The 24609-nt window shown below is 37.6% G+C and overlaps 1 protein-coding gene and 1 long non-coding RNA gene across 3 annotated transcripts in view; one reads left to right on the forward strand and one right to left on the reverse strand.

Annotated features, from left to right (window-relative positions):
* The window catches only part of SNTG1 (syntrophin gamma 1), a 408779-nt gene extending 385394 nt beyond the window's left edge, over positions 1 to 23385 (forward strand). Inside the window, exons 18-20 of one of the 2 annotated variants that reach the window (XM_060393389.1) lie at positions 2103 to 2213; positions 17998 to 18062; positions 19228 to 23385. In XM_060393389.1, coding sequence (XP_060249372.1) covers positions 2103 to 2213; positions 17998 to 18062; positions 19228 to 19318 — 267 coding nt within the window. In that variant the 3' untranslated portion in view covers positions 19319 to 23385. The remainder of the gene's footprint in view (positions 1 to 2102; positions 2214 to 17997; positions 18063 to 19227) is intronic. The other variant, XM_027973279.3, reaches the window with a different exon arrangement.
* On the reverse strand, positions 597 to 15026 carry LOC132657168 (uncharacterized). Its single transcript, XR_009594943.1, has 3 exons — positions 14888 to 15026; positions 2081 to 2193; positions 597 to 1765 (listed from the first exon to the last, which is right to left on the reverse strand). It is a non-coding gene; the product is annotated as an uncharacterized LOC132657168 (long non-coding RNA).
* Positions 23386 to 24609: the final 1224 nt, after the last annotated feature.

Genomic DNA, 24609 nt, shown 5'->3' on the forward strand with positions numbered 1-24609 from the left:
ATGTTGCTAATTTCATGAACGCCTTTACATTTGAGTCAATTTCTAGGAATAAAGATTTCTTTGAATTGCAAAGAATGTAATTTTTGATGTGATTTTAAAATCATACTTAGGGAAAAAATGAAAATGATTGACTTGTAGTAATAAAGTTCATAGCTAAGCTTAGAAATCAAATTAGTCAAATTGAAGAATAGCACTGCCTCAAAAATAAAACGTCTTAGGGCTCCTGTGTTAATTTAGCGGATATTTAATAAAGTGCTTAGTCTCTGTCAGTGGAGCAGCCTTCAGACAACCTGGAGGAGAATAAAGCAGTGGTGGCTTATTACATTGTCAGGTATATTGACTTAGATGTAGCCATCTCAGTAAACTCATTTCCTGTTCTCCCCAGAGCTGTTGCTCTCCATTAAGCTGGCAAAGTTGTATGCATATGCCACAAAGAAATCACTGGCAAAGGGCTGATTTCTACAGAGAATTGCTAATATGAGTCATAAATGTGGCTGAATTTCATCATGTTACCAGAAACAAAGCAACAACCAACAATAAACAACATAGAAACAAACCCCCAAGGATCCAAGAAATTTATACCAGCAAAACCAAAATTTTCTGCCAGTCTTTATTATGTAGATGGCATGTGAAGTTACTCAGTATAAGATTAGTAAGTTATGAATAACAGCACACCACATCCGGCAGCAGGTAGAAACATGAGCAAGAGCCTGTTTTTCCATGTGTATCGTGATTATTCTAAAATTTACATAGATACGATTATAGTAAGTACTCTGTAATCAGTGCCCCTTGTCATGATGTGGGGATTTGCGGAACTCAGAGAAGCTATGAGCCATGCCATGCAGGGCCACACAAGATCATAGTGAAGAGTTCCATGACTTTAAGCTATTGCAAAACAACCCACAAGGCCTACATTTTAGAAAGACTTTTTCTGTTTGTTTGTTTGTTTTTTCTCCTTTTCTTTTAAGAGAGTCCAAATAAATTGTCAAAGTGATCATCTGTTTAAACCTCTGTAAAGGTTCCATTTATTTGATGGAAATACTGATACATACAGACATTATAGGAAAATAAATTAAAATGTTTGATCAGGAAGTTTCATCAAATCTTGGGCCCCTGGCCTGATGCTGGTGAGTTTCTGTTCTGTTGACTCTAGCTCAGATACCTCAGGATGCATCCTGAGCCCTTGAGCACCGTGGGTCCACCCTACTGCTTGTTGTCCATCTCATTCTGACTCCCCTGCATTCCTCTCTCCATTATCAAAAGGAACCTAAATTGTGTCCTGTGCCCTGGCCTCTTCCTCAACAACTCCCCCTAAAGAAAAAAAACCTGGAGGGTGCACCCTGACCAGTGCAGGCAGTCCTTCTCATTTGGATTCCTGCAGCATCGGCCAGGCCTGCCTTCTCCTTGTGTTTATTACACACTCTTTTTATGCATCGACTCTGTGCTTTGACAGTTGAGAAACACAAGGTACAGAGAAAAGGATACCTTCCCTCCTCTCAAGACACCTGCAGTCTCATGAACAGGTCTGGAACAGTTTCATGAATAGGACAGGTCTGGAACCGGGGGCCTTCAGTGGTCTGGGAGAGTTCCCTGCCTCTTTGTCCCCTCTCTCACCACTGCCAGATGAATGATGTTTCTAAGATGCTTCCTTGTAGTCACTCACTCGGGTGTCCTTTTATCTTGACAAAGATGTGGGTCTGACTGTTAGCTTGTGCTTCAAGAGGAAGTTCTGTGGAGTAATCAGTTGAAAATCACCTTGTTGCTACTATGGTAGAAAAACAAAGAAATGGATGATAGGTGTTTTTGCTGATTCCCTGGCATGGCTTTTATTTCATGGTTATGTAAAATGAGATATTCAAATTAATTTATTCACATATATATTTAAATGATTATTTCATGGAAATTAATGTTGCTTTGGGGAATTAAGTATATACTGATTACTAAATTATAGCCTTTGATAAGCATATTTTAGTTTACTTTTTAATGCTGGGATATATAGGACTAACTTAGTATGGTTACTTTTACCAGTTAAAAGAGCAATCTCTCCATTTAAATACAGAGATGAGCTGCACTGACTCACCTATTTTTTCTTTTCTCGTTAGGCGGTACTTTGGAGGTATAAGTTTTCTCAGCTGAAAGGTTCCTCCGATGACGGCAAGAGCAAAATCAAATTTTTGTTTCAGAATCCAGATACTAAACAGATTGAAGCAAAGGTAAACCCAAATTCATCACACAAACCACCTCCAACTGCATTCATGCCATTAAGAAACAGAGGGGAGAAAATTTAGGAGACCCATAAGTGCAAAAACACATGTTTTTTGTTTACCTTGGAGTAGCTCTCATGACCAAAAAAATAGATTCACTTTAAAATTTTAATGACAGATTTTCACTGAAATGGGTACTTGAGAATAAATTACATACAACATTTCATTTCTTAGTTTTAATTTTTGTGAACTGTATTTCTGTCACACTAAAATAATATTCTGGGAACTGAAACATTTTCTTGGTGGTTTCACGTTCTAAATAATAATTTATAAAAGATATTCTATCACTATTTGTTCCCTCTTTGGATATGAATGAGTGTATGTCTGTGCTCACTGAGTCGTGTCCTCTTTGTGATCTCATGGACTGCAGCTGGCCAGGCTCCTCTGTCCGTGGGATTCTCCAGGCAAGAATACTGGAGCAGGTTTCCATTCCTTCCTCCAGGGGAGCTTCCCAACCCAGGGATCAAACCCACTCCTCTGACATCTCCTGCATTGACAGGGGGTTCTTTGCTACTAACACCACCTGGGAAACCTTTGGATATAAATACCAATTCCTAAAAAATATTTTTAAAATCAATTCATGTTTTTGTATGTTATTCTGTTAAACAAAATGAATAAATGAGTGATTTTTTTGCTTTGCTTCATGTAGACTTTCAGTATTCTGAAATATATCAGAAAGATTCACTACTTTTATGTTTATGATTTTGTATTTGTAGATATTCAAAATCTGAAGGACTTCCTTTGCCCTACCGTGAAATTCACACCAACAGTCTTTGGGTTAGAATGGGTTATAAATATATTATTTCAGTGGGGAAGAGAGAATAAATAATGAATACCAAAGTGAAAAATGAATTCTATGGAAATGAAAACTCAGATATAAATTTTCAACTCTGACTTAAAATGACCATAATTCAGTTACATCCCAGTACCTATTAAGTCCAGGGGAGGTTTGGCTGACATTCAGAGCCTCCAAAGGACAGACCCTTCCTGACTCCCATCCGGGCTCTGCAGCCCTGCTCTGTGCAGACCAGAGGCTCTTGCTCTCCTTTTAGCAAGACAGCTTCCTTCTCACGGCTGCTCCTGCTTTTGTCTGGACTCTTCTCTCAGTCTGCTTGGTTCTGACCCTATCAGAGTGCCCACCCCTGCCCTGAGCTTGTCCCTTGACTCCTCTCAGCACCTGCTCCTCGGTGCTGTGAGGGGGCTGTGGAGCGACTCCTTTCTGCCGGCTTCTGTCCAGCTGTTTTTCACATCTGTCTCCGGTCAGTGTGGACGGAGGCCTGGGTACCATCACCCTCTCCCTCCTGACTCTCGTGTCCTCACCCCGCCTCGCCTGGTTCCTAAATGCAGACCTGCCTGTGGGCACCCCAACTCCGCGCCCCCGGCTGCCATGGGTGGATCATTGCTCTGTGTCATCACGCACACTGCTCTTCCAGTTGCGTCTTGGTGTCACTATAAGAATGATCTCTACTCTCCAAAAGGATGTATCTTTAAGTTTTGGCGGATTTCCCACTTTGACACTCGGGAATCTTAACATGGTGAGTGGTGTCAGCGTTGTCAGTTCCGTGTTCTTCGGGCAAACGTGGAGTGTCAACCACTAGTTAATATGTTTGATTTGATAAACTCCTTCTCATCTGATATTTTTAATGTGCTAACAAATCCTTAGTCTGCAACATGAAGCAAAAAAGATAAATGCCGTGAAATGACTAGTAACTATTGTATTTAGACTTCGTTAATGTAGCTCATATACTTACTGCTTCCTTAACTATTCTATTTATTAGTTGTCTGCCAGCTTCGAAAAGGAGAAGGCGATGGCACCCCACTCCAGTACTCTTGCCTGGAGAATCCCAGGGATGGGGGAGCCTGGTGGGCTGCCGTCTATGGGGTCGCACAGAGTCGGACACAACTGAAGCGACTTAGTAGCAGCAGCAGCAGCAGCAGCTTCAAAATGCTGCTTTTTATGGTTAGCATGTTTTACATAATACTTCATAAGTTCATTTAGTAAGAAATAGTTTCAGAAGCTATTTATTGAATGTTTTTCCTTGAACTTAGTAGTGTTAGTGGCTAAGTCATGTCCAACTCTTTGTGACCCCCATAGACTATAACCTACAAGACTCCTCTGTCCATAGGATTCCCCAGGCAAGAACACTGGAGTGGGTTGCCATGCCCTCCTCCAGGGGTTCTTCCCAACCTAGTGATCAAACCCAGGTGTCTTGCATTGCAGGCACATTCTTTGCCATCTGAGCCACCAGGTACTCCTCCTTAAATTTAGATAATTTTTGAGTAGTGAAAAGAGAGGTTTCAAGGCCAATGAAACAGTGTGACCATAGGTGAATTGCCAGACTTATTCAAAGTCACCACCTTATATAAAATGAGGAAGAAAAAGACCTAGATGGGTAATACTGAAAATACCAAATTAATCATGGACACTGTTTTAAAACCAGCCAATCAGAACAGCAGCCAGCTCTATAGAATCATTTAGCCGTTCTGGTGTGCATTGCCTCTGCCAGTACCACCGAGTTCATATTCACTATTAAAACTAGTACAGTTGCTATTTCGTAACCTTTATCACAGTAACATGTGAGCAGTAATCAGAAGCTCCTTCACAGGAGGAAAGCAGGAAGAATGCCAGCACATATCACATCACAAAACTTATAAACTGATGTCACTTGAGAATTCAGCATTTCTTCACTTTTTCTAAATGAGGGAATAGGCAGCACAATACAGTGAAAAGAAAATTAAGATCAGGTAACTTTAAGTACCTGATGCTGAGAGTAGACTCATTGGAAAAGACTCCGATGCTGGGAAAGATTGACGGCAGGAGAAGAAAGGGGCGACAGACGATGAGATGGTTGGATGCATTCACTGACTCAATGGACATGAGGTTGAGCAAACTCTGGGAGATGATGAAGGGCAGGGAAGCCTGGTGTTGCTGCAGTCCGTGGGGTCACAAAGAGTTGGACATGACTTAGTGACTGAAGAAAAACTTGAGTAAAACTCTCTTCTTTACCATTTCCCAGCTACATGACCTGGGCAATTCACCAAATTATGACTGCTGCCTTGCAGGAAAAATGTAAGGAATAAATACCCATGGAACCTGGCATATGGAAGATAATAAATCACGCAGGAATGATTTCCTCTTCAAAGATTGTAGCATAAACATAGAGGAAGTATTAACAAATAGCAGTTGTTATTGTTAGAAGTCTAGTTAGTAAAGGTGATTACTTATATATGTAAACTGTTCTGTCCATATTTAAGAAATTCACATGTATAACCATAATCCAAGTTTGTGTCACTTATCAAATTCCTTGGACAATTAATTTATATTATTTTTAAAATTGTAATGAGGTTAGAGACAGGAACCCCAAGACAGGGACAGAAACTTCTCTTGCATATTGTATGATATATGTGCTATTACTTCATGTCTGTTGTAACACTGGCGTCCACCCTATGTGGTTGTTATTCACCACTGTGCCTTCCCCACTAGATCAAGAACATGTAAGTGTAACGAATGTGTCTTACAACCCAGCATTGCTAAGGCTTAACCTGATGCTTGCCTGGAAACAGGCGGGTCATAACTGTCTCTATTTCATTTAATTTAATATTTCCTGGTCCATCATTTAGTCATTGTGTAGACATGAGAGTTTATTTCTGGAATAAATGCCTAGGAGGGCAGTTGCTCAGTCATATGGAAAATGTTTATTTAGTTTTAAAGAAAATGCCAAATTACCATGCAGAGTAGCTGTGACATTTTGCATTCCCTTCAACAATGTACCAGAAACTCAGCCTCCTTACATCCTCCCCAGCATTTGGAATGGTCACTACTTTTGTTTTCAGAAGTTCTCATCATAGTTTTAATTTTCATTCCCTAATGACTAGTAGTGATTTTTGGGGGGCAGGAGGGCACGCGGGAGGTTTCCAAAATCACTGCACATGGTGACTTGCAGCCATGAAATTAAAAGACACTTGCTCCTTGGAAGAAAAGCTATAACAAACCTAGACAGCATATTAAAAAGCAGAGACATTACTTTGCTGACAAAGGTCTATCTGGTCAAAGCTATGGTTTTTCCAGTAGTCACGTGTGGATGTGAGAGTTGGCCTATAAATAAAGCTGGGCACTGAAGAATTGGTGCTTTTGGAACTGTGGTGTTGGAGAAGACTCTTGAGAGTCACTTGGACTTCAAGGAGATCAAATAAGTCAACTGCAAAAGAAATCAATCCTGAATAGAATATTCATCTGAAAGTTGAAAGATGCTGAAGTTGAACGTCAATACTTTGGCCACCTGGTACAAAGAACTGACTCATGGGAAAAGACCCTGATGCTGGGAAAGATTGAAGGTGGGAGGAGAAGAGGATGGGTTTGTTGGGTGGCATCACCGACTCAATGGGCATGTGTTTGAACCAGCTCTGGGAGTTGATGATGGATAGGGAAGCCTGGTGTGTTGCAGTCCATGAGGTCACAAAGAGTCAGACATGACTGAGCAACTGAACTGAACTGAATGACTAGCAGTGCTGAACAACTTCTTACATGACTATTTTCTAAGTATTTATGTCCCCTTTGGTGAAACATCTCTTCCTACTTATTCCTGTTTTCAAATTGTATTTTGTGATTTGTTTTGTGTAAGAGTTTTATGAGTTATTATATACTGGATTGGCCAAGAAGTTTGGAAAAAACCCAAGCAAATTTCTTGGCCAATTCAATATTTTGTATATGAGGATTTGTTAGATGTAATGTTTGCAAATATTTTCTTACAGTTTGTAATTTGTGTTTCATCTTCTTAACAGTGTATCATGTATCTTGCAGAGAAATTTAAAGATTTTTAGAAACCAAATTATCAGTTCTTTCTCTTCGAAATAATGATTTTTAGTGTCATGTAAAAAATTCTTCAGCACCCCCAAGGGCCAAATGTTTTCTCTTATGCCACTTTCAAAATGTATTATAAGCTTGCCATTGACAGTTATATATGATACATTTGAGTCTATTTTTTTTTCCTATAAGTTGTGGGGTTTGACTGATCTTCTCTGTTTTGCCTGTGGTTATCTGGTTACAACACCACCATTTATTGTAAAGACCGTTCTTCCTCTGTTGAATTATTTCAGCAGCTTCGTTGGAAAATCGCCTGGTCCTACCTCGGTGGTACTACTTCTTGGTGCTTTTTTGCATCCGTCACTTTGCTAGTATCATTCATTCTTTGACACAGTAGCTAAACAACAACCCTTGAAACGGATGGTTCTGTCCCCTTTATGGTTATCTTTCAAAACTGCTTTAGTTCTTCTCGTTTCTTTGTGTTTCCATGGACATTTCAGAATTACCCTCTGTATATCCATGAATAATCTCAGAGGCCCCTCAGGAGGGAGAGCATGACGGATATCAATTTCAGGAGAATTGACATCTTTACTATGCTTTCTTAAAGCAATGAAAACAGACTGTTTTTCTATTTTTTTTGAACTTTTGATTGATTTCTTCAGTATTGTGTAGTTTTCATTATATAGAACCTATGCATATTTTGTTAAACTTAGATAAACTATTTATTCTTTTTTTTGAGAGAATATAAACATCTTAAAATTTTTCATTTCCCAAATATTAATTAATATGTAGCAATATAATTAACATTTGTTTATTTACATTGCATCCTGAAACCTGTATATATATATACACACACACATATATATATATTATTAATTTAGGTCTTTTGTTTCTATTTATGCTTTTTAAAATTCTTCCAGTTTATTTATATAGATTACTAAGACATATGGAAATAAGGAAAAAGTTTCTTTTTTCAGATTCATATAGCATTGCTATCTTTTTCTTGCCTACAAATTTAAATGCTATATTGAATACCAGTAATGAGTGTGGACATCCTTCATTTGTTCCTTATTTTAGGGAAAATCATTTAGCTTTTCACCAAGTGAGTAAGTGAAAGTTGCTCAGTTGTGTCCGACTCTTTGCGACCCCATGGACTGTATAGTCCATGGAATTCTCCAGGCCAGAATACTGGAATGAGTAGCCTTTCCCTTCTCTAGGAGATCTTCCCAACCCAGGGATCGACCCAGGTCTCCCGTATTGCAGAAGGATTCTTTACCAGCTGAGTCAGTGGTCTAATAGAATTATTTTCTCAGGTTAAGCTAGGCCCCATATTTTTCTGAAGGTTTTATTATGAATGAATATCAATTAATATGACATTGTCAGTTTTCTTGTTTGGCTTCTTAATGCAACAGAATATATTAATGGATTTTCAGATACTGACCCTGTCTTACAACTGGAATAAACCCTAGTTAATAATGATGTGGAATTTTTACATATGTGGCTGAATTTTATTTGTCAAAATTTTAAGTATTTTTGCTTTTACATCTATGAGAGTTATTGGTCTTTGGGGGCTTTTTTGTTGTTTTTTGTTTGGTTGGCTGGTTGGTTTGGTACTGTCTTTTGCCTAATTTTGGTATTGGAACAAGCTGGAATAAAATGAGCTGAAAATGTTCCTCCTCATTTTTTATTTTCTGGAAGATATTGTATACCATTGTTATTGATTCTTCCCTAAAAGTTTAGTAAAGTTGTCTGGTAGAACCATGTCAGTCAGAAGATTTCATTTTGAGGATTTTTTTAAACTATGAGTTCAACTTACTTAGTAGGTAACTATTCGAATTATCTATTCCTATCAGATGATCTGTAGTAATTTTTACTTTCGAAGGTCTTCATCAATTTTATCTAAGCTGTCAAATTTACATGTGTAGACTTTTTCATAGTATTTCCTTATTGTCACTTTGAAGTGTGCAGATTCTGTAATAGCATCCCTAATTCACTCCCGATGTTAATAATTGGTGCCTTCTTTCTATTTATCTGTCAGTCTTGTGAGAGACTATTCAAAGAACTAATAGTTCTCCTTTATTTCCTCAGTTGAGCTCTGTGATGCTTGATGAATTCTGCTCTCACCTTTATTATTTACTTCTCTTTGGATGCTTTGGTTTCATATTGCTTTTCTTTATCTGATTTCTCAAGTGGAATTTTAAAATGGTTGACTCAAAACTTTTTTGTTTCTAATATAAAAATTTAATTCCAGAATTTCCTTCTTAGGACTGTATTCCACAAATTTTGATATATTGTATTTCTATTTTTATTCAACTCATGTATTTTTAATTTCCCTCAAGTCTTCCTCTTTAACAGATGGATTTCCTCTTAAGAAGTGTGATGTTTATGTTCTATGTATCTGGAGTTTTTTTTGCTATATTTCTAGAATTGATTACTAGTATGATACAGTTAGTCAGAGAATATATTCTGTATGATTTCACTTCATTTTTCTCTTACCTTATGTCAGATACTCTACTTGAATAAAACAAAATAGACTTTAAAGTACTGTTCAAAGTATAGAGAAAGTTATATAATGAAAAAGGGGTCAATTCAACAAAAAGTTATAACAATTATCAGTATATATGTGCTTAACATCAGAGCACCTAATATATAAAAATATTGACATATATGAAGAGAAAAATTGACAGAAATGCAACCATAGTAAGAGACTTCAAAGACATCACTTTGCCGACAAAGGTCCATCTAGTTAAAGCTATGTTTTTTTTCCAGTAGTCATGTATGGATGTGAGAGTTGGACCATAAAGAAGGCTGAATGCCAAAGAACTGATACTTTTCAATTATGGTACTGAAGATTCTTGAGAGTCCCTTGGACTGCAAGAAGATCAAACCAGCCAATCATAAAGGAAATCAACCCTGAGTATTCACTGGAAGGACTGATGCTAGGGCTCCAATACTTTGGCCACCTGATACAAAGAGCTGACTCATTGGGAAAGACACTGATGCTGGGAAAGACTGAGGACAAAAGAAGGGCCATCAGAGGATGAGATGGTTAGATGGCATCACCGACTCACTGGACATGAATTTGAGCAAATTTCGGGAGATAGTGCAGGAAGGGAATCCTACATGATGTAGCCCATGAGATAAAAAAGACTGGGGCACAACTTACCAACTCAGTCAGTTCACTTCAGTCACTCAGTCACATCTGACTCTGTGGCCTCATGGACTGCAGCATGCCAGGCCTCCATGTCTATCACCAACTCCCAGAGCTTGCTCAAACAAACTCACTTCCATTGAGTCAGTGTTGCCATCCAACCATTCCATCTTCTGTTGTCCCCTTTTCCTCCTGCCTTCAGTCTTTCCTAGGATCAGGGTCTTTTCCAATCAGTCAGTTCTTCACATCAGGTGGTCAAAGTATTGGAGTTTCAGCTTCAGCATCAGTCCTATCAGTGAACGTTCAGGACTGATTTCCTTTGGGATTGACTGGTTGGATCTCCTTGCAGTCCAAGGCACTCTCCAGAGTCTTCTCCAACATCACAGTTAAAAAGCATCAGCTCTTCAGCATTCAGCTTTCTTTATAGTCCAACTGTCACATCCATACATGACTACTGGAGAAACCATAACTTTGACTAGATGGACCTTTGTCTGCAAAGTAATGTCTTTGCTTTTTAATATGCTGTCTAGGTTGGTCATAGCTTTTCTTCCAAGAGCAAGCATCTTTTAATTTCATGGCTGCAGTCACCATCTGCAGTGATTTTGGAGTCCAAGAAAATTAAGTTGCTCATTGGTTCCATTGTTTCCCCAACTATTTGTCATGAAGTAATGGGGATGGATGCCATGATCTTTGTTTTTTGAATATTGAGTTTTAAGCCAGCTTTTTCACTCTCCTTTTTCACCTTCATCAAGAGACTCTTTATTTTTCTTCACTTTCTGCCATGAGGATGGTGTCATCTGCATATCTGAGGTTATTGATATTTCTCCCGGCAATCTTGATTCCAGCTTGTGCTTCTTCCAGCCCAGCATTTCTCATGATGTACTTTGCATATTAGTTAAATAAGCAGGGTGACAATATACAGCCTTGATGTACTCCTTTCCCAATTTGGAACCAGTCCTTTGTTCCATGTCTGGGTTCTAACTATTGCTTCCTGACCTGCATACAGATTTCTCAGGAGGCAGTTAAGGTGGTCTGGTATTCCCATCTCTTTCAGAATTTTCCACAGTTTGTTGTGATCTACACAGTCAAATGCTTTGGCATAATCAATAAAGTAGAAGTTTTCCTGGAATTCTCTTGCTTTTTCTATGATCCATTAGATGTTAACCATTTGATCTCTGGTTCCTCTGCCTTTTCCAAATCCGGCTTGAACATCTGGAAGTTCTTGGTTCACATACTGTTGAAGCCTGACTTGGAGAATTTTGAGCATTACTTTTTGAGCTAGCTTGTGAGATGAGTGCAATTGTGCAGTGATTGGACCATTATTTGGCATTGCCTTTCTTTAGGATTGAAATGAAAACTGACCTTTCCTACTCCTGTGGCCACTAATGAGTTTTCCAAATTTGCCGGCATATTGAGTGCAACATTTTCACAGCATCATCTTTTAGGATTTGAAATAGCTCAACTGGAATTCCATCACCTCCACTGGCTTTGTTCACAGTGATGCTTCCTAAGGCCCACTTGACTTCTCATTCCAGGATGTCTGGCTCTAGGTGAATGGTCACACCAGCATGGTTATCTGGCTTATGAATATCTCTTTTGTATAGTTCTTTTGTGTATTCTTGTTGCCTCTTCTTAGTATCTTCTGCTTCTGTTAGGTCCATAGCATTCCTGTTCTTTATTGTCCCCATCTTTGCATGAAATATTCCCTTGGTATCTCTAATTCCTTAAAGAGCTCTCTAGTCTTTCCCATTCTATTGTTTTCCTTTTTCTTTTCATTGATCACTGAGGAAGGCTTTCTTATCTCTCCTTTCTATTCTTTGGAACTCTGCATTCAGATGGGTATATCTTTCCTTTTTTCCTTTGCCTTTAGCTTCTCTTCTTTTCTCAGCTATTTGTAAGCCCTCCTCAAACAACCATTTTGCCTTTTTGCATTTCTTTTTCTTGGGAATGGTCTTGATCCCTGCCTCCTGTACAATGTCACAAACCTCTGTCCATAGTTCTTCAGGCACTCTGTCTATCAGATCTAGTCCCTTGAATCTGCTTGTCGCTTCTACTGTATGACTGTAAGGGATTTGATTTAGGTCATACCTGAATGGTTTAGTGGTTTTCTCTACTTTCTTGAATTTAAGTCTGAATTTGGCAATAAGGAGTTCATGATCTGAGCCACAGTCAGCTCCTGATCTTGTTTTTGCTGACTGTATAGAGCATTTCCATCTTTGGCTGCAGAGAATATAATCAATCTGATTTCAGTATTGACCATCTGCTAATGTCCACTTACCAAGTGAACAACAGCAAAAAGAGACTTCAATACCCCACTTTTATTAAATCTCGAAGTTCTATTTTTTAAAAGAAAAACAAACTCAAAAACTGTTAGATAAAGAAAAAAGAGATATATAAACAAATTTAGAAATATACAATGGATAACACAGAAATAAGAAGGAATAAACTAAAGACTTCACCATAATACCTGATACTATAAAACTCCTGGGAGAAAACATAGGGAAAAAACTTCTTGACATTGATCTTGACAATAATATTTTGGATATGATTCAAAATATGATATATGATATAAAAGCAGAGGCAACAAAAACCAAAACAGACAAGTGGTAGTATATCAAATTAAAATGATTTGCATAGCAAAGAAAATTTTTAAAAACCATTCTAAGTAATGTGAAAAAATTTTATTTGCAAACCATGCATCCAATAATGAGTTAATTTGCAAAATATATAAGGAACTCATACTACTCAATACCAAAATACAAATAATACAGTTAAAATGAGCTAGGGTCTAATAGATACTTCTCTAAAAAAGAAATGTAAATAGCTATCAAATACATAAGAATTTGCTCAATATTTCTAAATCTCAGGGTAACACAATTCAAAAACACAGTGAGATATCACCTTACACCAACTTGGGCAACTATCAACAAAATGACAAAGATAATAATGTAGGCAAAGATAAGAAGGAAAGAAACCCTTGTGAATCTCCGGTGGGAATGTAAATTGGTACCACTCTTATAGAAATCAGTATGAGGGTTCCTCTAAAGAGGTAAATAGGGGTGGCACATTATCCAGCAATCCCACTTCTGGATATTTTTCCAAATTAATTGAAATCTATATCTTGAAAATATATCGATTTCCCTTATGCAAGATTTGTGGTGATTGTTCAGTTGCTAAGTCATGTTCAACTCTTTGCAACCCCATGGACTGCAGGACTCCAGGCTTCCTTATCCTCCACTCTCTCTCAGAGTTTGCTCAAGTTATACAAGATTAATAGAGATCTAATGAGTAATTCGATGATGGTAGGCAATGATATGAAATATTTGACATTTGCCGCAAGGATAGGTAGTCAGTAAACCACGCCTAGCATACACTCTAGTTGTTATAGAGGTTGTGGTATATGAATTAGTTTGATTGTGGTATGCTTTTTACAGTGCATACATTTATCAGAACATCAACTCATGCACCTTAAACACATAGTTTTATATGTCTAAGATATCATCAAAAAGCTGTATTTAAAAAAAACTGATGAAATAGTTTAGTAAAGGGACTCAGTTCTTGCTATATGTGATAAGACGACAGCTTTAAATAAGACATACTCTCATAGTATATAATATATCCCAGGTTACAAGGCGAATACATTAAAGCCAGAGCTTATTTCTTATTTCACAAGAGATGCTGTTTGGGGAATATGATTGAGTTGCTGTGCGTATGACAAGATTAAAAGTTCTAAATAGTATTTAAATTTTTCATTGTGAAAGTCTTAGAAATACTTAAAAAGGACAAGAGTTGGGGAAATATACTTTATTTTTTGTTTTTGTTGTTTTATGGCTATACAAAGACAATGTTATAATACCAAAACTGGTTATATTTTTTTCTCTGAAAGTAGAAATTCATAAATTCTCACTTCATTACTCAGAAAGCTTAGTAAATTTGCCATCAGTTTTTCAAAGCCTCATTAAACTTCCCAGAACTTTCCTAGTAGAACAGAGGAGTGGTTCCCAATTGAAGTCATGAGCAATATTACAGTAATTTGATAATTAATTTAAAAGCTAATTTTATTCTTACTGGGTACTTTTTTTAAAGTGCTGTTTTTATGATGTTAGTATAGATACTAATTCATCAAGGGTTACCAACATATTCTCATTGTTGGCCATTAGTAAATTTCCTAGGTTAAAATATCTATCTATATATATGCTTACTATTTTTAACATTTCATTATTATTTTTATGTGTATCTATTTTTAAATTATAATTTGATATAATATAAGAAGTCAGGGAATCCCCAGATTTCAAAATAGTCTGCCTTCTAAAGGCATTGCTGTCGCTTTATTCATTGAAATTCATGACCATCCCTATAGGGAAACACTGTTAAAATCTTTCATAAACTAGAGTATACAGCATATTAATCCTAAATTACTGGATTTAACATCTGGCAAAGGTAGTACTTTTTGTACAATAAGAGAAGGAAAAAGAAAATTGCTTTTTTATTTAGTGGAATAGAGCAGAGTTTGGAAACATCTCTAAATAGACATTTTCCCCAAAATCCTTCCTGCCCCCAATCTCCATGGTCTCAGAGACATCAAGTGGCCCCAAGAGAAGTTCCCACATAAGATTTAGTAAGACTTAAATCAGAAATTGAGGATTGAATCCCAGTAATGCTACTTACCAGCTATTCTCTATAAATCTTCATTTTCTGATTATAAATTGTGGATAAAAGTGTCTGCCCAAAAGGATTGCTCTCAGGATGAAATGTTCCCTGGTTTGTAGGTAAGGATTGAGTATACAAAACGGTAAAGGGAACACTTCGTATGCTGAGTCAGCACCTGCCAGACCCTACTAAAGAATGCATGACGTGCTGAAAAGTCTGCCTTTCAGAAGATAATGACTCATCGTCTAAGCAGATTCCTATGTGGCATTTCAAGGGCTCATGAGCTAGGAAGCTTAATATTCACAAAGCCAAACCCAGGAGGGACTGGGGCCGACAATCTTCCTCTGCGTAGAAAGCGAAAGATCAGCTTCCTAGCTAGCCTGTTGTTCATTTTCTCTCTTTCTGGCATCCAAAACCAGAGGTTTTCTAGAACTCTCCTTTCATCGTGAACTCCCAGAGCCCCAGCTGTTTAGATTCTGGAGAAGAAAAATGAAGATGGGGCGGCTCCTGCTTGTAATGAGGTCCTTTATCAAAGCTGTTTGGTGCCTCATACTACAGTAGAAACTGGAGCAGCTGGGAGTGAATGGGGATGGAGGTGGGGATGAAGTGTGTGTGTTTGTGTGTGTGTGTGCACGCGTGTGCATGTGTGTGATTTCTGTACAACTGACTTTATCCAAAATCATAGTGTAGAAGAAACTGGAGTGGCTGGAAGTAAATGTGGAGAATGAGTCAAGTGTGTGTGTGTGTGTGTGTGTGTGTGTGTGTGTGTGTGTGTGTGTGTGTGTGTGTGAGAGAGAGAGAGAGAGAGAGATTTACATATCTCTGATCTTACCTAAAACTTTATTTAAAATGCTTGATTGGAGCAGGGAAATGAATACATGAAGGAGAACTCTGCACTGGATACTCGTCTTCCTTGAAAAGAGCTCCTAAGCTCCTGGGAATCCCCAAGGGTTCCAAGTCATGTTTATTTCTCACTGAGAATGTTTCCTCCTGTGCATGATTTATTTTCAAGCCTCTTATATTCTTCATAGAGACATTGAATTTTATTTACCCACATATGTTAAGAATCCCAACTTCTTTTAATCTAGTAAACTAGAAAACTTAACCTGGTATTTTTTAGGTAAAACATATATTAACTGCCTCCAAAGTAAGCAACTGTCGGAGGGAACATGTCAAGGGCATGATTTTTTTTTTCCCTTTTTCCCCAAAGTCACCATTCACCTACAGAAGAAATGGAATTGCATTTTTATTTAATATAAGGAAAAACATTTTGAAAATCAAAATTTTAAGAATAAAGATATACTTGAAAGTTTTTCTAAGGAGGCAAAATAACTCAAAATAATCATGTATGGTGTTATCTTCTCATTATAAAAAAAATCAAAATTGCAAAAATCATGAAAGCTTTGAAAATGGAAAAAAATAAAGTGAATTTTGACCCTCCTGAACTATTTGATTATGAAAATGGTAATTACCCTAGTAAAGCCCATTTGCAGTGTTTGTCAGTACTCAACATGACACAGACCTTATTCACTGAAGTATGTACTGAAAACAGTTGGCAGCAATTTTTGTAAGACAGCGGCTACCTGAGTTGGTGAAACCAGTTGCAACAGCTGTGCAGTAGTATCTCATTGTGGGCTTGGCTTGCATGTCTCTGATGTCACTGATGCTGATCATTTCTGATGATGCTGATCATCCTTTCGTGTACCTGCTGGCCATCTACACATCTTCTTTGAGAGAAATGTCTATTCATATCTTCTGCCCATTTTTTAATCAGAGTGTGTTGTGTTTTTTGCTGTTGAGTTATATGAATTCTTTACACTTTTGGATATTAAGCCCTCACCAGATAATTTGCAAATCCTTCCTCAGTTATTCAATCAAATAACTTGAAATTGTCCTTGACTCGAGTTTACTTTCAATCCCACACATTTTTTAGTTGAAAACCTTTACAACTTCGTTTCTTTCTTTCAATCATATTCCCACAGAGTTTATCAACAGTGTAGCCCGAATTATCATTTTAAGACTTAATACCAATTCTTGTCTCTCTGTGCCCAGAAATCTCCAGTGGCTTTCTGTGTCAATTGGAGTAAAGCTCATAAAGGGCTGGAATGCCCTGAGTTATTCCTTGACCTCATTTCTTGACCTATTGTTGTTGTTTAGTTAGTTACTAAGTTGTATCTGACTCTTTTGTGACCCCATGGGCTGTAGCCCACCAGGCTCCTAAGTCCATGGGATTTCCCAGGCAAGAAGAATACTGGAGCAAGTTGCCATTCCCTTCTCCCCGGGATCTTCCCCACCCAGGGATCGAACCCACATCTCCTGTGTCTCCTGCATTGGCAAGTGGATTCTTTACCACTGAGCTGCCTGGGATGCCTCCATTATTCACTCAGTTCATTCCATCCCAGTGCCAACAGCCCCTGGCTTTTCCTCAAACTCTCCTAGAATATCTCCATCTCAGGGCCTCTGAAATTGACTTCTGCCTCCAGTGTTTCTCTCACAAACATCCAGATGGTTTACTCTTTTATCTCTTGAGGTTTTGCCTTCATGAAAACATGGATTTCCCATCCCACAGCCACTCCTACACTCTGTTCTTGTCCATGCTTTATTTTCTTGACTGTACTTATCACTACATCCAAAAATATTAACTTGTTTATGCTTTTCCATGTTGTATCCTGCTCGAGACTGTAACTCCCAGGAGGACATTTTTTATGCCTGCATTGCTTATTACTCTGTCTTTTCAACAAAGAAAAGACCAGATGAATAGTAAACCCTCAATAAATATTCATTGAGTGAATGACTACATTTTGAGGAGAGTTATGCTTAGCAAGATCCATGGGCTCCAGATGAGCTTTGTTCCAAGGAGATGGTAAATGGCTCGATGGACATCATCTTTGGATGCTCAGTAGATAGGTGGACCTGAAAGTCTAGAATTTACATTGGAAATGAGGAAAAGAGTGTTACTTGTATATATAGCAATGCAGATCAAAGCCTTAGGAGTAGATGTGATGGCAAAAGGTGACCACTGATCTGAGGAAAGATGAGTTGATGTTGGAATCAAAGGCTAAACTTAAGCACATCTCTGCCCTCTGCTTTTTGTTCTGATTGCCTTTAATTTCTTGCCCATCCCACAGCTGACAATAAGTGTGAACATTTTAAAGTGCCAACTACATCAAATCATTGACATATTCTTGACAAGGTATGAAAATATTAATCATTCTGAAATGTCTTCATATTTAGGCTATTTATTTTTCTGACAACCAAGCTATAATCTCCAGCTTAACAGAGATGCAGCAAATATATTTTTGAGAAAAAGTTACTTGTATTTTTACCCAGTTGCATCATTCAACAGTATTCTCCCTTTTACCAAGAGTACCGAAAGCACACCTCATGTTTTCCAAAGCCGTCCCACCTTTTTACACTTTTATACAAGTTGACACTGAACGCATTCAAAACCCGCGTGTAAAATGAGCTGGCTTCACAGAGAATGAAGGGGCTCTTTTGTGGACTGAATTGTGGCCAGAGAAAACCTGCTGTGTGACCAGGAACGCCTCACAGTGAGATGAGGCAGGTCACTAAAAATAAGGCTCCCGAAATCATAATGGCCGAGACACTAAAATCAATTTAGGTGGAGTGATTTTAGGAATTTAAAATACTTAAACCAGAGCTCTGGTGTTTTAATACTTAGCAATGGAAACTAAGAACTCCCAGTGTCATGAAGGGAATTACTTGGACCGCATAGCTATCTCGCCTACACTGAATAGATGCATTGATTTAACAACCAAGTATGATAATGAAAACTAATTAAATTTAAAATGAGTGCACACATTATATTTTAGAAGTGAACCGTTTGGCTTATAGCATCGGAAACACTCATATCCCTTGCTTTCAGTATTTCATATTCATTGTCCAACAGCAAATAGCAACTGATTCTAGAGAATAGTGAAGAGTACTTGTTAATCATTCTAATCCAAATTCTTCATTTGAATTGTCTCTAAAGAGATAAAAGTACTTTTAAATCTACCGCTTCTCTTTGTTTACACTTTATCAAGAGTAAAATTTTAATCTTGCCAAGTGTATTTCTGTGCAGCGTTGATCAATGTTGAAAAGACTCTCCTGGGTGATAATCATGTTAAGTCCTTCCAGCTCATGGAGCACTGTATTTTGAAGTAAATCTTCATTTAAAATTAACATACGGAACAAAAGCGCCAACAGTTTCCATAGGTTAGATATCTTTGATTCTAGTTAAGTTTATTGCACTTTAAAGAGAAGGTCTAGCTATTATCTAGTAGTATGGTTATGTTTCATTTATCTCAAGGAAATTGATTTTTATTTTGTGTGACTCATCTCTCTGTCCCTTTCAGGAGCTGGAGTTTTCGAATCTCTTTGCTGTCCTCCACTGCATTCATTCCTTCTTCGCTGCCAAAGTGGCTTGTTTGGACCCTCTGTTTCTAGGCAGTCAGGCTGCTGCCTCTGCGGCTTCCAGCTCCGGAGTAGTGAGCAAAGCCAAGTATATGACCTGACAATCTGAGCTCGGCCTCCCTCTCATCTTGACTTGTAAACAGAACGACCTTACTCATCGCCGCAGACAGTGGAGAAGCCATCACATCCCCAAGTTAGCAGGGAAGCCAAGTGGAAATCTGAGTGGAGAAGATCAGACGGATCCCCAAAGCATTCTGTTCGACGGCCTCGGGGGATTGTCCTAAATGAGCGGGATGACTTGCTCTTCCTCGTTGGGTCAGGACCGCTGTGTTGCTTTCACTGAAAGGGAAGATGAACCGATGAATGACTCGAGTGTGTAAATAATATAAAAATTGTAAGCTACCTATAAATAAAACACCCATTAAACAGTCACGTCTGTATTTTAGACTATTTTGTATGACAAATGCATGAAGGGCCTGCTCAGGAACCAGTGCCCTGCTATTATGTGAGGAGCAACAGAAGGAGGCAGAGGCCCCGAGACCAGAGTGAAGACCCTTGTCCAAGAAGAGAGCACCTCAGCTCACTGGTGTGGATCTCTGCTTATAGCTTCACCCCATGACTTGACAGTGGCACCCCAATATGTGTATGCTGTTGTAAATCATTGCTGAGAATTTCAAAAAGATCGTTGCATTTGACCTACAATAGACACGATATGAAATGGAATATTTCTTCCTGGGGTCACTGACACCAAATGTGTTATTCACAGCCAGTGTTCCTTCAAAGATGCCAAAATGTGTTAATTTAGTGAGGAATGAAGGAAACATCCATGAACCTCTTGTCCTTTCCTTCATTTATGGAGATTTCTATTTTACCTGAAATTTATTATTAAATTAAAATTTCATAAATTTTCAGTGACCCGAAAACCTTTCATAGAGAAAATATCAATTCATGTGGTGTAAGAGACAGTTCCTTCTTGTATTCCTAACCTCACCTGGAGCTGGAGTTAATCCTGATTGGAAATGTCCCCAGGAAGTATTCTCAAATCTATTACTTTTGTTGGGTAAATAACATCATTCCATTTTAGTTAGAGCATATGAGAGAATAAGGTAAGATATGAAAATACAAGTTAAAACTTCTACCTTATCATGTCATAAAAAGCAGTCATGCAATGCCAAGTTATGAATTATTGGAGGCATCTTGTCCTAGGAATGTAGGTATAAAGGGGTTGGAGATTTGAAAGCCCTGAAGTGCACACAGCTCAGATCCCAGATGTTTGTATAACATTGTCTGTCCTATACCACAGCTGTGCTGAGATCTTCTTTTAAACAACCAGCTCTCTATCAAGAAAAAATTACTTTTATATTAGTACACATGTTCCCCCACTCAGTCACACTTGTTGCATACTTCCTTGTGAAGATGACCAAATATATAATAAGGTGGACTAATTTTAAAAAGAAGGAAAAAAATCTCTCAAGAAGGAAACATTATTTGTAAAAAGGACACATGAACATTATAATTAAAAATGAACATTAAGCTATTTCCATAATCATTATAAATTATTAATTCACTCTGTATCTGACCAACTCTTAAGCACATTAAATTGAAAAGAAGTGAAGTTTCAGGACTGTAGCTGAGTAAGTGCTCAGTTTGATCTAGGTGTCCTTTTAAAAAGAACTAGGGCAAACTGGACAAAATACAGTTCTAACATAGTTATTTTGACCATCTAACTGAATACATTTTCATAACAGGAATATGGTGGCTCAGGAGGTAAGAATCTGCCTGCAGTGTTCCATCCCTGGATCAGGAAGATCCCCTGGAGAAAGGAATGGCAAGCAGTATTCTTGCTGGGAGAATTCCATGGATAGAGGAGCCGGGCAGGCTATATAGCCCAGAGGGTTGCAAAAAAGTCAGATATAACTGAGCGACTAACATAGCATAATGGGGATATGACTATGGCATTATGGCTCACTGTTTTTTGATCAGATACAACAGTCATTCTAAAATCAGAAGCCACCAAAGACAGACTTCAGGAGGCCACCAGCCCAAGGGGGCGGGGTGTGGAGAGATGGGCCCCTGCATCAGGATCTGAGCAGAGCAGCCAGCTCACCACAAGACCTCTGTCACCACCTTGAGTGTGTGTTAGCCTGCCCCATATTGGGGTGACGTCCGTGTGTCCATAATGTGATGATCAGTCGGGCCGCAGGCAATAAGAAATGGGCTACTCAACCTAAAGAAAGAGAAAGTTTTGAAGCTTTCTACAAGTATAACATAATCATTTGAAAACGTCAGATTTTGTAAAAACTCCATTCAAAAAAATACAAAAAAAAGCAATTCAATTAAAAACCCTTTTTGTATGTCATAAAGCTCTTCTAGGCTGTGCTTATGTGTATGTAAAGGAAAAGGCGCACAATGAGATACATGTGGGTATATGTCTCCTTGTATGACACGCGCACACACACACACATGTATATATAATAAAATGCTAATCACAAATTCTATAGAAGAATATATTTCAAATAAATATATTAATATACTTTAAATTTACATTGTAAATTATAGGCTAAATTAAAATTTATGATAAAACCATGTTGAGTTTATTTTTGATACTACTGAAAAACAAAATCCACAGGCCTAAATTGCTACTTAACATGACTAGTAGATAAGCCACCTATTACAAAAATATTACTTTGATTTTCCTCAGTTAGCAAATAACATTTAACATATTTTTTCACTGTGCAATGATTAGACACTGAAATTTGTTATAACTTGGACTACTTGAATGAGAAAGCTTAGAAATAAACAAAAATATTCAGATTAATCTCTACTTCTCATGTAATTTAGGTTTAGATGCATGAGATTTTCTCCTTAAATCCTAGTTTATACTAGAGCCATTTTAACAGCAGAATGCTTAATTATGTGTTAATCTCTCCAGTGCCTTGGTATATGTGTGTATGTGTGTGTGTGTGTACATACACAATATACATATATATATACGTATATGTATACATATGTATGTATATAAATACATGCTAAAGTTCATGATGGTATACATTGTATAAGCTCAAAGGCAACATTACATTATATATACTTGGGTCAGAGAAAGGAGTTCAAATATCATTTGACCTCTTTGCTAACTACTATAACAATGTATATTGCCTCATAAAGAATCACAGTTCATTTAAGCTGAAGTATATTAAAGCAGGGACATTTGTAATTTGTTATATTGCAACAAGTGTTTATTTCAAAGCTACTTTAATAGATAATGTAAGTGTAATGTGTACCCCAGCATTTACCATCCAACACTATTTTTAAGGGAAAATAATAAGAGTGTCATTCTTGCCCATTTTTCAGGCATGCACCAACCTAGAGTTTTAAAGCCTTTGATCACAAAACCCATTCAGCAAGAAGAAACAAGTCTTTGAAAATAAATGCCAACCCCATATTTACTATGTCAGCAGAGAGACTTTCCTTTGGGAACATTAAAGTTAGAGGTTTCCCTCATTTTCAAAAACAAAACTTGTCATAAACTTTGTTTACATGGAATGCTGGGTTTGAGAAATGCTTGATTTATTACTGTGAAAAAGTATTCATCCTAACACAGATGTAGAATTACTGCTAGAAATCAGCAATGTGGAGAAGCTTTAAAAGCACAAGGAAGATCTTGTGCGTAGCTCTTTAAGGTAAGTGATAATGTTCTATAATATTAACACATGCTTAACACTGCTGTCCTGATGACTCTCCATAAGGAATTACTTTATTCATTCCTCTAAAACTCTTGTTTATGATTTACTTTTATTGCCTAATACTTTAAAATTATAATTCACTTCTTTGCACATTTGAAGTTGCTTTTAAAGATGAATAGAATACTATAAATGTTATATATTTTATACATATTAAAATGCAATGAGAATACCAGAAGTATGAAATGTAAATATATTTATTTCATTTTTAATTGTTTTGGTGGATGTTTGTAAAATGTAAATTAATACCTGTGACAACAAATTGTCACTTTGTTCTTTAAGTTCATTAATGTACTACTAATAAAACTGTACCTTTTTTAATGACGCATACAGGAAAATAAAAACAGATACTTTTTACTACATCTGTGTTTTCACTTCCTGGGTTTGATTTGTAGAGTTCACAGAGGTTTAGAGCATGTCCTTAGAAGACTTAGCTGCCATGAACAGGGGCAGTGGTGAGCTGCTTACCTTGGGTGCATAACCCTAAGGACACAATTTCTGGCCCACCAGTATGAAATGGAGCAGAACCCTATGGTCCTTCCCTCCATGTCTTTTGCCTGCCTTTCATCTGTGGAAAAACTTTAGGCAAAGAATAAGTTTAATCAGAGAAGTGAGAACATGCAGAAACAAAGGAAAATGGTCAAAGGAGATCAAATAATAATAATGTAGTCATTAAGCACAGTCAAGGACCTTTATTTAGTTCCTTCTCAAGGGTTATAGATCATATTCTGAGCTGTATCCTATGAACTGTCTTATAGATACTGAAACCCCCACCAAGTGGAAGAAGTTAACTACAAGATGACCAGACTGACATACGCTGCTACAGTTTCAAGAAATGGCCTCAGGGAAATGGAAACCAACTGACCCTAGAACTGAAGATTAACTGCACCTAAAGCAATCAAGACAATGTTGGTCAGACCACTGATGGCCAATTTTAAGATAATTGTTAGAGCTGACTGCTGTTTCTGCTTGTAGCCTCCTGCCTCCATCTATGAAGCCCCTGCCCCCGATTGTCAAGGGTGAGAGGGGAGGACTCCTTTGGACAGGAGTCTACACTCCCCACCGGTTGCCATCATCCAAAATAAAGAAAACTTTCCTTTCCACCAACCTGTACTGTTTATTGGCTTTTGAGCAGCTTAAGTATTAATGTTTATGAAGATTAGTTATCTGGCCCCTAAAGGCCCTAGAGATGGAATAAAGATGATATTTGTCCAATTGTTTCAGCAACCAGAATTACTGAAAGCAAGACTAGAGTTGTGAATGGCTTCACCATTGTGAAGCCGTCAGAGTTATGGCTTCACAATGGTCCATTAAGAGCTGAATCTATACTAAGAAGACTGGTCTGATGGGACATCACTCTCTGGTCATTCGTAACTGAGAAGCTGCTCATTTCTGTGTCATAAGAGACTACAGATTTCTTTCAGGTAATTACAGTGCCAAAGAGTGAACAATTGTAGAAATAGTTTTGAAACAATTCTGATATCTATGTTATTTTAGTTTCTTAATGATTTGCTCTCATTTTATCGTTTTTTGAAAAAAATTTGCTGGAAAATTAATACTTGTTCATCGTAAATAATTAAACCA

Source organism: Ovis aries, chromosome 9, assembly GCF_016772045.2.
Source record: "Ovis aries strain OAR_USU_Benz2616 breed Rambouillet chromosome 9, ARS-UI_Ramb_v3.0, whole genome shotgun sequence".
Taxonomy (NCBI): Eukaryota; Metazoa; Chordata; class Mammalia; order Artiodactyla; family Bovidae; genus Ovis; species Ovis aries.